Source organism: Cyphomyrmex costatus, unplaced genomic scaffold, assembly GCF_001594065.2.
Source record: "Cyphomyrmex costatus isolate MS0001 unplaced genomic scaffold, Ccosl1.0 scaffold639, whole genome shotgun sequence".
In the NCBI taxonomy this organism is placed as follows: Eukaryota; Metazoa; Arthropoda; class Insecta; order Hymenoptera; family Formicidae; genus Cyphomyrmex; species Cyphomyrmex costatus.
In genome coordinates this window covers 571,203-583,671 of record NW_017280199.1, presented here as the reverse complement: position 1 = coordinate 583,671, position 12,469 = coordinate 571,203, and the positions used below count along the sequence as shown (strand labels likewise).

General features: G+C 41.6%; 2 protein-coding genes across 3 annotated transcripts in view; one reads left to right on the top strand and one right to left on the bottom strand.

Moving 5' to 3' along the window:
- The window catches only part of LOC108779911 (cytosolic carboxypeptidase 1), a 31,306-nt gene that overhangs the window by 8,603 nt on the left and 10,234 nt on the right, over nucleotides 1-12,469 (bottom strand). The gene's annotated exons all lie outside the window — the stretch shown is intronic.
- On the top strand, nucleotides 4,916-12,450 carry nw (narrow). Of its 2 annotated transcripts, none has more exons than XM_018547467.1 (4): nucleotides 4,916-5,184; nucleotides 8,573-8,930; nucleotides 9,285-9,447; nucleotides 10,693-10,769. In XM_018547467.1, exons 1-3 carry the CDS (start codon nucleotides 5,139-5,141, stop codon nucleotides 9,442-9,444), a joined length of 564 nt encoding a protein of 187 aa, XP_018402969.1. In that variant the 5' UTR covers nucleotides 4,916-5,138; the 3' UTR covers nucleotides 9,445-9,447; nucleotides 10,693-10,769. The 2 variants fall into 2 exon arrangements, with proteins under 2 accessions (XP_018402969.1, XP_018402968.1); XM_018547466.1 differs by having other exon boundaries at nucleotides 4,930-5,184; nucleotides 9,285-9,440; nucleotides 10,693-12,450.

Below are 12,469 nucleotides of genomic sequence, written 5' to 3'. Positions count from 1 at the left end.
AGTATGGCTCCTCCGATCGTCTCAGTCCGAGGCTGTTCGCGAGCTAAAACCGAGAGTTCCGTACACACAGAAAAAAAGAGAGGAAGAGAGGCGCGCGCGGGGTAGCGACGAAGGGGGGTACCGGTGGGTATAAGAGCAACGGGGAGGAAGGAAGGGTCTGGACGGGAAAAAGACGAGAAGAGATGCGAGAGCGAGGAAGGGAAAGAAGAGGACCTTACATAGCGATTGCTGGCAGGGCTTGAAATAGACCTCGGCAAGAATCCCCCTGTGGCATCCTCTCCCTCGCTTCTCCTGCTCCAGCCACCACCTTCCTCTCGTCTTCCTCTTCGTCGCGCAGCCGACGATGGTCGCCGCTGACCGCCGTTGGCCGTCGCTGGCCGCTGCGGCGTACCCCGGTCTTCGCTTTTGTTTTAGCAAAAAAAGACCAAGTCCCTTGGCGCGGCTGTGAGAAGTTGTTCCTAGCGTCTCCCTCGCATGGAGCGGATCAAGCTCGAACGGAGGGAGGAAGAAGAAAGCGAAGAAGACGAAGAAGAAGAAGATGAAGAAGACGATGGACAAGAAAACGAAGCGAAAGAGAAAAGTAATGGTACGAGAAAACGGAAGGACGCGAGAAGACAACGACGACGATGAGATGGTGGTCGTGCTGCTGAAGAATCGCTTGTTTATCCAGTACACCGAACTTCTGCTTTAGTCTCACCCCACCATCACATACAGCGCAGAGAACCCCGTAAGTATCGCCGGGCTTAAGTGCACTCGAGCGGACGCGATGCATTCCCACGGGAATGCCACGATGGGAATTCAACCTGTTAAACTGACCTATACCAAGGTACCAACGGAACGTGACTTGCGCCGCGAGGTATATAAGCCCAGGTATTCACGGTACACGGATTGATATGCACAGAAATCTGAACAAGTTCCCCCCGCAGCCGAATATCCCATTTCTCTCGGGCGAGCCTGCAAGCGCGAAAACCGATTAATTTTATTGTAACTCATCCGCGGTATTAAAGGAAAATATAATATAAATGCGAAAGCGCGATTAATCTTTCTTGATCAACAAAGGGCATGGAGAGTCCCCTCCTGTATAAAAGCGCACTCTCTCTTTTCTCCATTAATAAAATCCACACAGGCCTGTATCAAATACATTTAATGAAGTAGCGGCAACAGCGAAACGCCTCTTCATCTGCATTCCTGAATCGGGGTCCACGAAGGAAACCGTCACGGCGCGCTACCCTGTCATTAAGCTCGCGGCACGGCATCCTCCCGTGTGCGAGAGTTGCAACAGGCGGACATTGCGCGGAGCCGAAGGGAGAAAGAAAGAGACAGAGACATAAATAGAGAGACGATTTCCGTTGTGCGGTAGGTCTTGGATGTCACGCGAGGTCCTTTTTGCTCACGATCGCCCGCACAGCGCGCCGCGTACCAGAAATAACACGTCGCGTATCTGATCATTGATCCGGTAATTCCGCCACTAGGCAGCATCTTCACGAGAGAGAGAGAGATAATACCGTAAAAAGGACGGCAGAGGGGGTTGAGGTACGAGGGGGATACATAGATGCATGGAAGACGCGCTGCGTTTTCTGGGACGTAAAGACGCATCGGTTCCTCTCTCGTACCGGTTTCGATATTGTAATCAAACGACTGGGTAAGCCTATGTTCGCTCACGATGTATTCCGAGAGCAGGTGGATCGATCTCTCGCGATCAGACGCGAACACATGGTCAGAAATGAAGCCTACCTTGAGATGCGAGCCTTTTTGCGACTCGCGTTATCGATACAAACTTGCGCCAACGCAGTCGATACCGGTGTTACTGCTTCATTGCTTTAACGCGCGTGTAAAATCTTTTCTCTATTAATAATTTACTCCGCGGAAACATTTGTCAAACCATAGCGGAGCGAATAAAACGTACACGTTTAAATGATTTTATTAAATATTTAAACAAGTTTTTTCACACGCTTGTTTGAAGATAAAGAATCTTTGCTGCGAGTAAATGTCATTGAGAGAATAAGATGTACATTAAATAAATAAATCGGAACAAGAAAACAGAAAGTAAAACAGGAAATTTAAACGCGAATAAAACAATTTATCATATCGAATAGCCAACATTGGGAGTAACAAATTTTTACAATCTTATATGATCGTGAAGCATTCTTTATAGAGAAAGTCCAGTATCCCGGTATTCTGTAACTCTTAACGATAGTTCAGTATTGCTACATTATCATTGCCCAGCTTCTTTATCATGTACAAAATATCTTAAAATTGACGATAAATATTTTGAAGATAGATTCTTTGTAACATTTTGAGACGAAAAGTCCAAGGTCCAATTTTTCATTTTCTGGTTATCTTGTTATTAGGCTTAATCTGATGTTTCATCCCATGGACTCATTTATGATGATGGCATGAGCGAACCCAATTGGATGAAACATTAGACTAAGCTTAATAATCGTCGCAGATAATTATCAGATAATAAAAAATTGGGTCTGGTACAGAAATAGCGAAGCTAAGTTTTCAAATGGGAAAAGAGTTAAGTAAAATTACGAATGACAGTAGTAAAATTTCACGCACTCAGGAATGACGAAATCGAATTATATGAAAGTGTTTCCTCTAATTTCATGTTTTTGACAATAACAAAATTCTACACTATCACTGATCTTGCCATCTCTGAGCGCGCGAAAGTCTTATAGCCTTATCATTTATATTTTTAAAAACTCTTCTCATTTGAAAACTATCGCAGTCTCGGCATTTTTGTATTTGACTTTTCGTCTTATAAAATATGACAAAGAATCTGTCTTTGAAATATTTATTATCAGTTTTGGGACGCCCTATATAATACCTGCGCAACAACAATATAACGTACACTTATATCGTTAAGAGAATCGGGGTGTGTCGGCGGAACACGTTATAAACCGATAATAATAAAACAGAATTTAATAATAATAATAATAATACTTTATTACACAAATTTCAATTAGACCTGACACGATGGTCCCGATAAAATGTCGATGTCTCGCGCGCATTAAGAATACGAAATATACATACATTCTCATTGATCGATCGATGAAACATTGTGCAAAGTGGAACGTATGACACACGAGCGATGCGCTAACTCGTTAATACGCCCCGTTCACGGGGGACGGAGTGACGCGTTTCGCGATACGATCTCATATCATTAATCACACGAAAGCTTAATTGAGACGCGCCCGGTAGTCCTCGCACGCGCCGCGCCGCAATATCTGCGATGCGTGCGTGCATGCGTGCGTGCGTGCATGTTGGTGAGCCAGAATTCCAGCGGGTCTCGCGATGACGATGCGCTTCGAAAGAAGTTGAGCGCGGGAAGGAGCGCCGCAAGAACAAGACGGCGCCAAAGGAGACGCGAAGGAAGCAACCAGTTGAAGCGCTCTTGGTGCACTCACATTCATCGCCTCCCTCTTCTTCACGTCAAGTATATATACGTGATAGCTCGCTTTGATTCAGTCGAGTGAGGTTTATTATTAGATGGACAGATATATTTCGGATTCGAGTACTCGGATGAGCCTAGATTACGTATATAGGTATTAATAATAATCGAGTCCAGCACTCGGGGCCCGTTTATTCGCTGAAATCTCGGGGCCCAGGCATCCGCAGGTATCAATGTTCACGAGCCGGTCTTCCGTAGATCGAAGGTATAATTATACAGATTTCCTTCTCGGAGGCAGGCGATTTGTTGCAATTAGCGTTGGATTTGAGCGGCACGATCGTGCGTGTCGTTTCGCTGACGAATGAAGTGAGGTGGATTTTTAGGGATAGATGATATCGGGGCGTACGAGAGGATGCCTTCGAGGAGGCGTTCAGAAATGAAGTCTGCCTTGAAACCGACGTCTTTTTGCCGCTCGCCGTCGATACAAATCCACGGAGAACCGTGAAGACCGCGGCAAAGTAAAATTCCGTATCGCGAGAGCGAAAGAAGCGACGGCGTTACGACGAAGGAGGATTTACGGTGTCGGGAACAAAGTAAGCGCGAGCGCGCAGATGTTATTAATGGGATTAACGTAAACGCTACGTTGATCGATATGGGGATAACGACGTTCTTGCTATTACTTGCCCTTCCATTATTTCATGTCCGCGCGATATACTGCTTACAAATGGATTATACCTCTTCGCCGAGTAAACATTATTCATACGACGACTTTGCTAGTTAATATAATTAAGCCGACGTAATCACACGTTGTGCCAATTTACAATTGCACCAACGAGAGGGTATGCAGAGCACGCTTGACAAGTGGCTGCTCCTCCGACAACTCGAGTGGTCGCGGTTTTTGTTTCAAAAATAATTATTTGCTTTAACGACTAATGATCGATCGGAAGGTTGATTGACTTATTATCCGACATGAAGGTGTGTGTGTGTGTATTATTTAGTATATTTATATAGTGAGAGAATAAAATTGCGAAACCAAGTATTACCAAAGTTATCTGAATGGCTAATAATTGTTAAAAACGACATGTCAAGTATTCGACAATACATCTTTTCATATCTGCGCCGAGACAGATTTTCTGCAGTTAAACGTCCACGATTACCTCTCTCGGACATTTTACGACCGCGCGAATAAAAGCATTCCCTCGGTCCTCCTTCTAATGTGTATTCTCGATTTTGCACATCATCTTCGCAGTCAAGAGAAGGAGAAGGACGATCCGTGCCAAATCAAGCGTGGCGTCATCGATCGCGGGGGCATGCCTCCACGTTGTTCAGCGTGAACATCCATTGTACGTCCTTCCTTCGATCTTGTCACCCGCGATTTTTTTCTTTTCCTCGTAACGCGGTTCAATTACTTCTCGATTTGTCTTCATATGGTCGTCATCATTGTCGTCTTCGTCGCCCTCGCCGCTGCCGCCGCCGTCCCCTTCGTGCGTTGGACTCCTGCTCTAGGTTAGCCAGTGAATCATCTTCAACGACCCCCTCCTCTGGGATCCGGGCAGAAGACTCTTAAGGGGGCTCACGGCGCAGCGCGAGGCCAGTCCGAGAACGCGATCCTAACACTAACATCCGGTGTATTCCGAGAGAGAGAGAGAGTGAGAGAGAGAGAGAGAGAGAGGACGAGAGTCGGAAACGGAAACGACTGACTGTTTGATCGCCTCACTGCCAGCACAGTAATCGGCACGCTAACATGAAGATCATCCTGTTGCTCTTCGTCGTCGCGGCCTTCGCCTCAGGTTAGTACCCTTTACACCACGACACGCAGGCTCGTTCGTGCTCACTTTAACACCCGCAGTGACGGCTTCATTATTATGAAATGATTGTTCTCTTAACTTCAGCATAGGCATGTTGAGTGTACTCTTCCGCTCGACCTCTCGATCGGCATCTCCGCACAATCTTCTGATTATCCACTTAACGCGCAGTGTTATTCGTGAAAACGACATAATCACGTATTTCAATACTGAAGAAATTTTCAAAATTACAACAAAGATGAGATTGTAAAATTGAATTACGAATTATGAATATTTGTGGCTAAATTATTTAAATATTTTATTCTCCCTTCATTATAAGCGATTTATTATAAATATTTTGTTAAGATTCAATAATATATTTAAATATATATATATATATATATATTTCTTTATGTATACTGTATATTCGGTCTGTCTTTCTCTAAATACATTTTTCTCAGCTACAAATACTCATTATTTTTAAAATTTAAAATTTCTATTTTTTTTCTATTCTTATCAATTGCTTTTCATATTTCCGCTAAATATAGTTTCGTATTTAAAAATACTTCTACGTTACTCAACGTTACTAAAACACGCATCTTAAAGTCATTAAAAAAAAACCCTGCGCCAACTGTTAGTGCATTCAAAGTTGAGACCGGAAACAACCGGATGGCAGAACATGCAAGCAACATAATGCACCAGGCATATCGCGTCTTTTCAAAGAGTTTCTACCCTCTCAAAATTCTCTTCGTTATAATGCGGTATTCAGAGTCTATAAAAATTGACTTGATAGAAAAATACTACTTTCTAACTGTAAAAATAGTAATGAGTAATTTAATTGAATAACAGAAATCTCGTATATTCTCAATTAAAGCTTAAATCTTAGTGCTTAGATATTTCGGTGTGTGAATAATAAATAAACTAAAAATCTCTTATTTCTAAAAAAAATATACATTTACATATTAAAAAAATTAAATCTTATTCACGCACACGATTCATATTGAAATCTCCGCAAGTAAAAGTGATATCACATCCAAGAGACAACCCTGCGCGTGAAAGATACTTAAAGCCTCGTAGCTACTTGCAGTCATTAAAAATAAAAGAGACAGAAAGTAGATTACATTCGATAAACGTTTATCGAGATCGTTTATAAAAATTCGAGCGGCGTGCACGTCGGACTCGTCCCTTTGGGATCGGGAATCTCGTTGAGTATCATTAACCGAACGACGGGAACGCATTACGTGAACGAAGCTGTAGTTAAAGCGGCTAGTCGCCTCTTCTTCGCGCGCGCACACACCGGCGGCAGACGTCTCAAGGCCTTCGGGTCATTTACCACCACCTGCACGTCCAACTTCACGATCCGGAACGTTTTTGCTCCGGATGCGCCGCTACGGAGTATCCAGAGCCGTGACTAGACTTCTACCAACCGGCCGAACGGATATATCTTGCACCGATCGTCTTGCTTCGCCGCCCGTTGTATAATGACGCGGTCCATGCACGCGCGAAATCGGTCCCTCTTGGGAAATTCAGATCAATTCCCGCTTCAATTCCCGCCGAGATTCTTCAGGATGGGGCAATAAAGAAAGTTTCGAACCATTCGTCGGTTGAAAAAATTAAACAAACAAACAATATGTTGTATTGTAGATCTTTTCACATCGTGTTTTCACCGGTATTTGGTACTTTTAATCTTGCAATTCCATCTCGTTAAGTCACACATTCAGCCTTTTAAATTTCATGACTATATGTTCGGTACGAACTCATTTTCTTCTTGCCTTCTTTTGTTTCGTAACTCTTACGTAAGAGTACCAAGAAATATCTCAACTCACTCAAACATATAATTACCAAGCATTTCGGTACCTCTCGCATTTCTCTCTGTCTCTAAAAAATCTCTCCAAATGCAAGACTTAAAAATTCCATTTTTCTTATCATAGTCTGTCTTCACAGCCAGACATACAGTAATATCATATGTACAGAACAGAGAGAACAATCGCAACTAGAAACAATGTGAGGGATTAGTATTAGTTGCGACACTCGTTCACCTATGGAGCTATTCGGGGGTCACGGAGCGTCATAATTCATAAGTACAGTTAACCAAATAGCCGTCGCGGTTCAATGAACCCGCAACTTGATATATCGTGTGAATACTGTCCTTGTCATAAAGCTTCGAGTCATTGTGAAGCCGGCTAAAAATACGCCGCATCAAAGTACGCATTTAGAGTGAAATTAAAATCATATTATGAAACGAATGACTTTAGAATAGTCGCTTCAATTTTGTTCTTTTTGTTACGTCTTGTATCACTATTGTATTATATTATAATACGATAAAAATGGTGCTTCTTAGCGTATAAATTTATACGATCTTTTGCTGAGTTCTTAGAATCGTTTATGATAATGAAGTTAATCATTAGGACCGTTACTTTTGACAACTTCGAATGTTCTAAGAATTCCGAACTTTCAAAGAATACCTTCAAAGCTTCAACACTTTGAAAAATATATTCATGCGAATGGGAAAAAATGAAATTATATTCATAAATATATCCGTATATTTTTTATAAAAATATATTTGTTACTATTAATTTAATTATATTAAAATAATTGTATATTTTTTATTTGTCGAAATTTCGAAGATTAAAGCAAGTATCAAAGCTTTAAAGCTTTGAAACTTTCTTGAAAATTTTAATGCCGAGTTTTTTAATTTCGAATATCGAAACCTTCGAAGTAAATTACTAATCCTAGTATAAAATTATTTAAAAAATATCCAAGTTAAAATCTTGACTGATATACTATTATTTCCATATTAACGATCTTATTTTATTATATTAAAAGACGTAGAGATATTTTAATAATAATAACGGTTCTTGATCGTGAGCTTGGAATACAATACTAAAATAGGATACTACATTAATATTCACTGAACGCATTTTCTTTCATCTCTACTACCATTTGTGGCTTTGTCGGAACTGAATGACAGACACATGCCTTTGATAAACCATAAGTTGCTCTAGAAAAAATTTTTTTAATCAAGTAAATTGAAAAAGCTTTAATATATGTATATTGTAATGAGATTATAATGTAAAAGATTATAAAAGAGAGATAAAAGAATGAATTAGTATATTTTATTATAAAATTAATAATTCTTTAATAAGAATATAATTATTATTATATTCGTTGTTATTGTGTGTGTAAATTCGAAGCCAAGTCCAAACGTACGTCGAATTATCGTTCCGAGAATGATATCAACTAACTTGCCCTAATTTCGCACACGTCCTACAATTGAATGCATCCTCATCGTACAGTTTTAACATGGTTTAAAATAAGACGTGATGTAAACGCAGCTTTTGTCGATATTAAAGCGACTTTTGCAGATATTAAAGATACAATGTTTCATTTGCAGCTCAGAGGATCACAACGATCCAGCTGGATGGCATACAATACTTTGTGTCACGAATGAATCCCTACAGTCCAGAACTGAATTACTTCCTGGCGTATCAGTATTGCCGCTCGTTAGGCCTCCAATTGGCATCTTTCGAAACGAAAGAAAAGGCCGACACGATGACGCAATATCTGAAGAACGCCGGTTACACGAAATACGATTTTTGGACCTCTGGCAACAAACTAGGCACTGACATGTTCTTGTGGATGAGTACAGGACTGCCGTTCAACGTCACTTTCGACTACATGCTGAAGCGACCTGGTAACAGACCTGCCGACGTACCACCCGGCACCGAACCTCAGAGGGTAGCGCGTGAAAGGTAATATCTTCAAAATGTGTACTATTTAATGTACTTTGTGTATTAAATTAATTAGGAAAAAAAAAATGTTAATTAAGCCAGGAGACAATCGAGCGTATTAGTTAAGAATTAATTTAATATCCACTGGACTTAAAAATGAATAACGCCGTATAATTTCAAAGAACCAATATAACTTTTTATCATTTTTCACGAGTGAAGAGTCGCATACTAGTCACCCGTAATTGTTAGCCGAGCAACGTGGTTATCAGCCACTCTCTCCCGCAGTTCTAACACCCGGAAACTCATGCATGGAATAGCTAACGTCAAAACAGGTATTCTCGTTTAAATTCCAAAACGCGAGTTTCTCGATTTCAGTGGCGACAGCGGCAGCGCGGACGGATGCGTCGCGATGGTAGCACCTACGTTAGCCTGGGAGGCGCAGGATTGCACTCTCGTGAAGGACTTTATCTGCGAGCAAACAAGATGCTACTACTACAACTACGGCAGCATTCCAGTCTCCGCGACTCAGGGGTAAGAGGTGAGATAATACTTGTCACAAAAATACACGAAGGGAAGAAGAGAGAAAGAGAGAGAGAGAGAGAGAGAGAGAGAGAGAAAAAGGGAGCCCGGGAATACCGATGTACTCTAAGCGAATCTCGCTTATGCACGGACAAAAAGTAAATAACCCTCCGGCGATAAGCCATGCAGGTGCATATCGCAATAATTGAACGTGTTTATCCCTCCAGCTACCGAAGTATGCGGGATGGCTGACTTTAACGACGAATGAAAATTTATTATTATATACATATATTTATGAATGAATATATGAATGTATTCGCGTAAATATATTCCGAGGGGGTAATCACTAGGTGAAATATTGTCCCACAGATTACATGATTTTATTTAATTTCATATAATTTCATCTGACGAAAAATAATTTTCTTCACTATATATGAAGTTATTTAGTAAAATAAACGATATATTATACAATTATTCCTTGTAGTTGCATACGTAATTATACATAAGGATTTTATATGAATCTTATAATGATTTCAGGAACTCTATCCCACGATTACATTAAGTGGTTACTCCATCGATATATTCCGTGTCGCACCTACTATAATTTCAATCTCGTGGAACGTAGAAATTGAATCTATTTTTTAGCAAATACTTAAAGCTTATGAGGGCGTGAAACGACGTGATACTTGTAACCGGGACAAACTGTTTTCTCCGTGCAGTTTAGCGAGAGACAGAAGTAGCTTGAAACGAGAAATGCTTTTTCTTCCGCAATTCACGATAGATGGGGAACGATTACTACTCGCTATAGTGTTAAACCAGTTTGTCGGGATTTTCTTCGCAAATAGCTAATAGCTTCGGGATAGAAGTGTCGATGAATGAGAATAGCTCAGCCACGATACGAAAATTTCAGCAAATGCCTTTACAGCTTATTCTTATATACATATAATAACGTAGTTATTCTCTCGCTTCTTGACGTATATATACGACATTCACGAATGCTCACACATATATTTCCTACACACATACACACATTATACATGTATAATTTCACTCAATGCAGATAACTACTATATATAAAAATATTTACTTTAATCCATTGACAACAAAGCTACGCTTTCTTCTGCTATTAATGCGGCGCTTAAATTAAGCCACTAATAATAAGACGCTAACTGTAAATATTCTCATTATATTTTGAAAAAATTAATAATTTCATTTCTTGTCAAACAGCGATGGTGATATTATCTTGTAAATTTTGTTTTTTCAGAAATCACAGGCCCTATATCACGACCACCTCGGCGCCAGCCAGCGACGACCAAGCGAGTGATCACGAAACTGACAGCACCAACATCGACGATCACCATGCGGGTATCAACGCTCAAAACGAGCATGAGGTGGCACCACCGGAAGCGGATACATCCGCGGATGAGAAACTATCAGAGGACCCGGTCGTCAACAGGCTAATCACCACGGCCGCTCCCGCATCTGGCAATCAGTATCAACAGCAGCAGTATCAACACACGGGAACGACGGCAGCGGCGACGTCGCTGTTCGACGACGGTAATGAGCGCGAGCGCACGGCCGTCGGCGACCTGGACAATATGAGACCGGAGCACATCCCGGACATCGCGAGCCTGTTCACCGGGCATGTCGCTGTGACGTCCCAAGCGCGCAAAGACAGCGTTTTCGACGGTCTCGAGACTCGCGAGGTCCTGCGGCCATCGGTCTCCCGTCCCGTTGTCTCCTCCGCCCCCTCCTCCTCCTTCTCGTCGGAGATGAAGATGGAGCATCGCGAGTCCCCTGACTACGGCGACCTGGCCACGGAGACTGAATTACCGAACAATGGTCTAGAGGACGCTCATACGATTGGACCGTACGACACCGCGCAGGATTACGTAAACGATCAACCAGTGGACACGGCGGCGTCGTCGGCGGACTCAGCGATGATGAAGGACCAGGACGACGACAGCAGCACGATCCTGCCAGATGCGGAACCGGCCTATAGGTTCAACATCAAAGTGCGCACCAACGGCAAAGTATTAGACCCTCCGTCCAAGTAACGCTTTACTTCTTCCTAGGCAACGTCGCGTTATTTCGTTTTATAAGTGACAGAAACAAATCGACATTTTTGAGGAATTAGGTATATATATATATACATGTATATGTATATTATAGTGCGTTTTGCACACGTGACACGAGCGAGCTGTCGCTGTTATGCGGATCAAACAGATTGCTACCGTTGTCGCCGCTCGCCGTTTAGCACTAACTTTAAGGCGTACCCGATACATTGCTCATAGTTTCGAATCAGAGAGGCACTATTATCAGCTTTCTCGGTCGGCGGCAGGCAGAGATGATTATTTCAAACCCTTGAAATTTCGGTGTTTGAAAGGAACGAGAATGAGTTACACCGTGGCTCCGAAACGATATTATCAAAGATGTCGAAAAGGAAAACCGTAATGTCAATCGAAAAGACGAATTATTCTCCTGCCGACGTTACTCGACAAGCTTTTACATTTTCGCAAGGGCATTTACTTGATTATTCAGCTCTCATTTTCTATCATCAATGACGCCGGCGGATATCTCATTATCATCACATTACATTTATTCCTCGTTTCTATCTCATTAAATTCTCATTTTCAGCATTAATAACAAAGTTTAGACAAAATAAAGAAACGAAAATAAAAGTCCAATGATTCATAATTTAATTAGATTGCCAGCTTCCGTCAGCGTTTCATATCTTTATAAGGTGGTAATCATCATCATAGTTAACATATCTATACGTCTGCAAGACGAAACGTTCGACAGCCAAACGATTCCCAAAATATTTTGGAATACGTAATGGACGTCGTGAAAGCGATCGCCGAGAGTTGATCGTAAATGTTTCGGTCATCCAGACGTATGATGATCGGTGTACGTAGTTTCATCAATGAGAAACGTTGCTCTCTAGCTATACGGTAAGTCACTTTCATATTAATTTTGTGTACAACGGCACGAATGTGCGACTTGTGTACTAAACTTTAATAAAAGTACGATTACAGTCTTAT

Bases quoted from the DNA above. Each gene is read 5' to 3' on its own strand.
- nw (XM_018547466.1), top strand. From the start codon at position 5,139: ATGAAGATCATCCTGTTGCTCTTCGTCGTCGCGGCCTTCGCCTCAG. The intron at 8,931-9,284 runs GTAATATCTTCA...TCTCGATTTCAG, and splicing joins CAGAGGGTAGCGCGTGAAAG to TGGCGACAGCGGCAGCGCGG. The intron at 9,441-10,692 runs GTAAGAGGTGAG...TTGTTTTTTCAG, and splicing joins CCAGTCTCCGCGACTCAGGG to AAATCACAGGCCCTATATCA.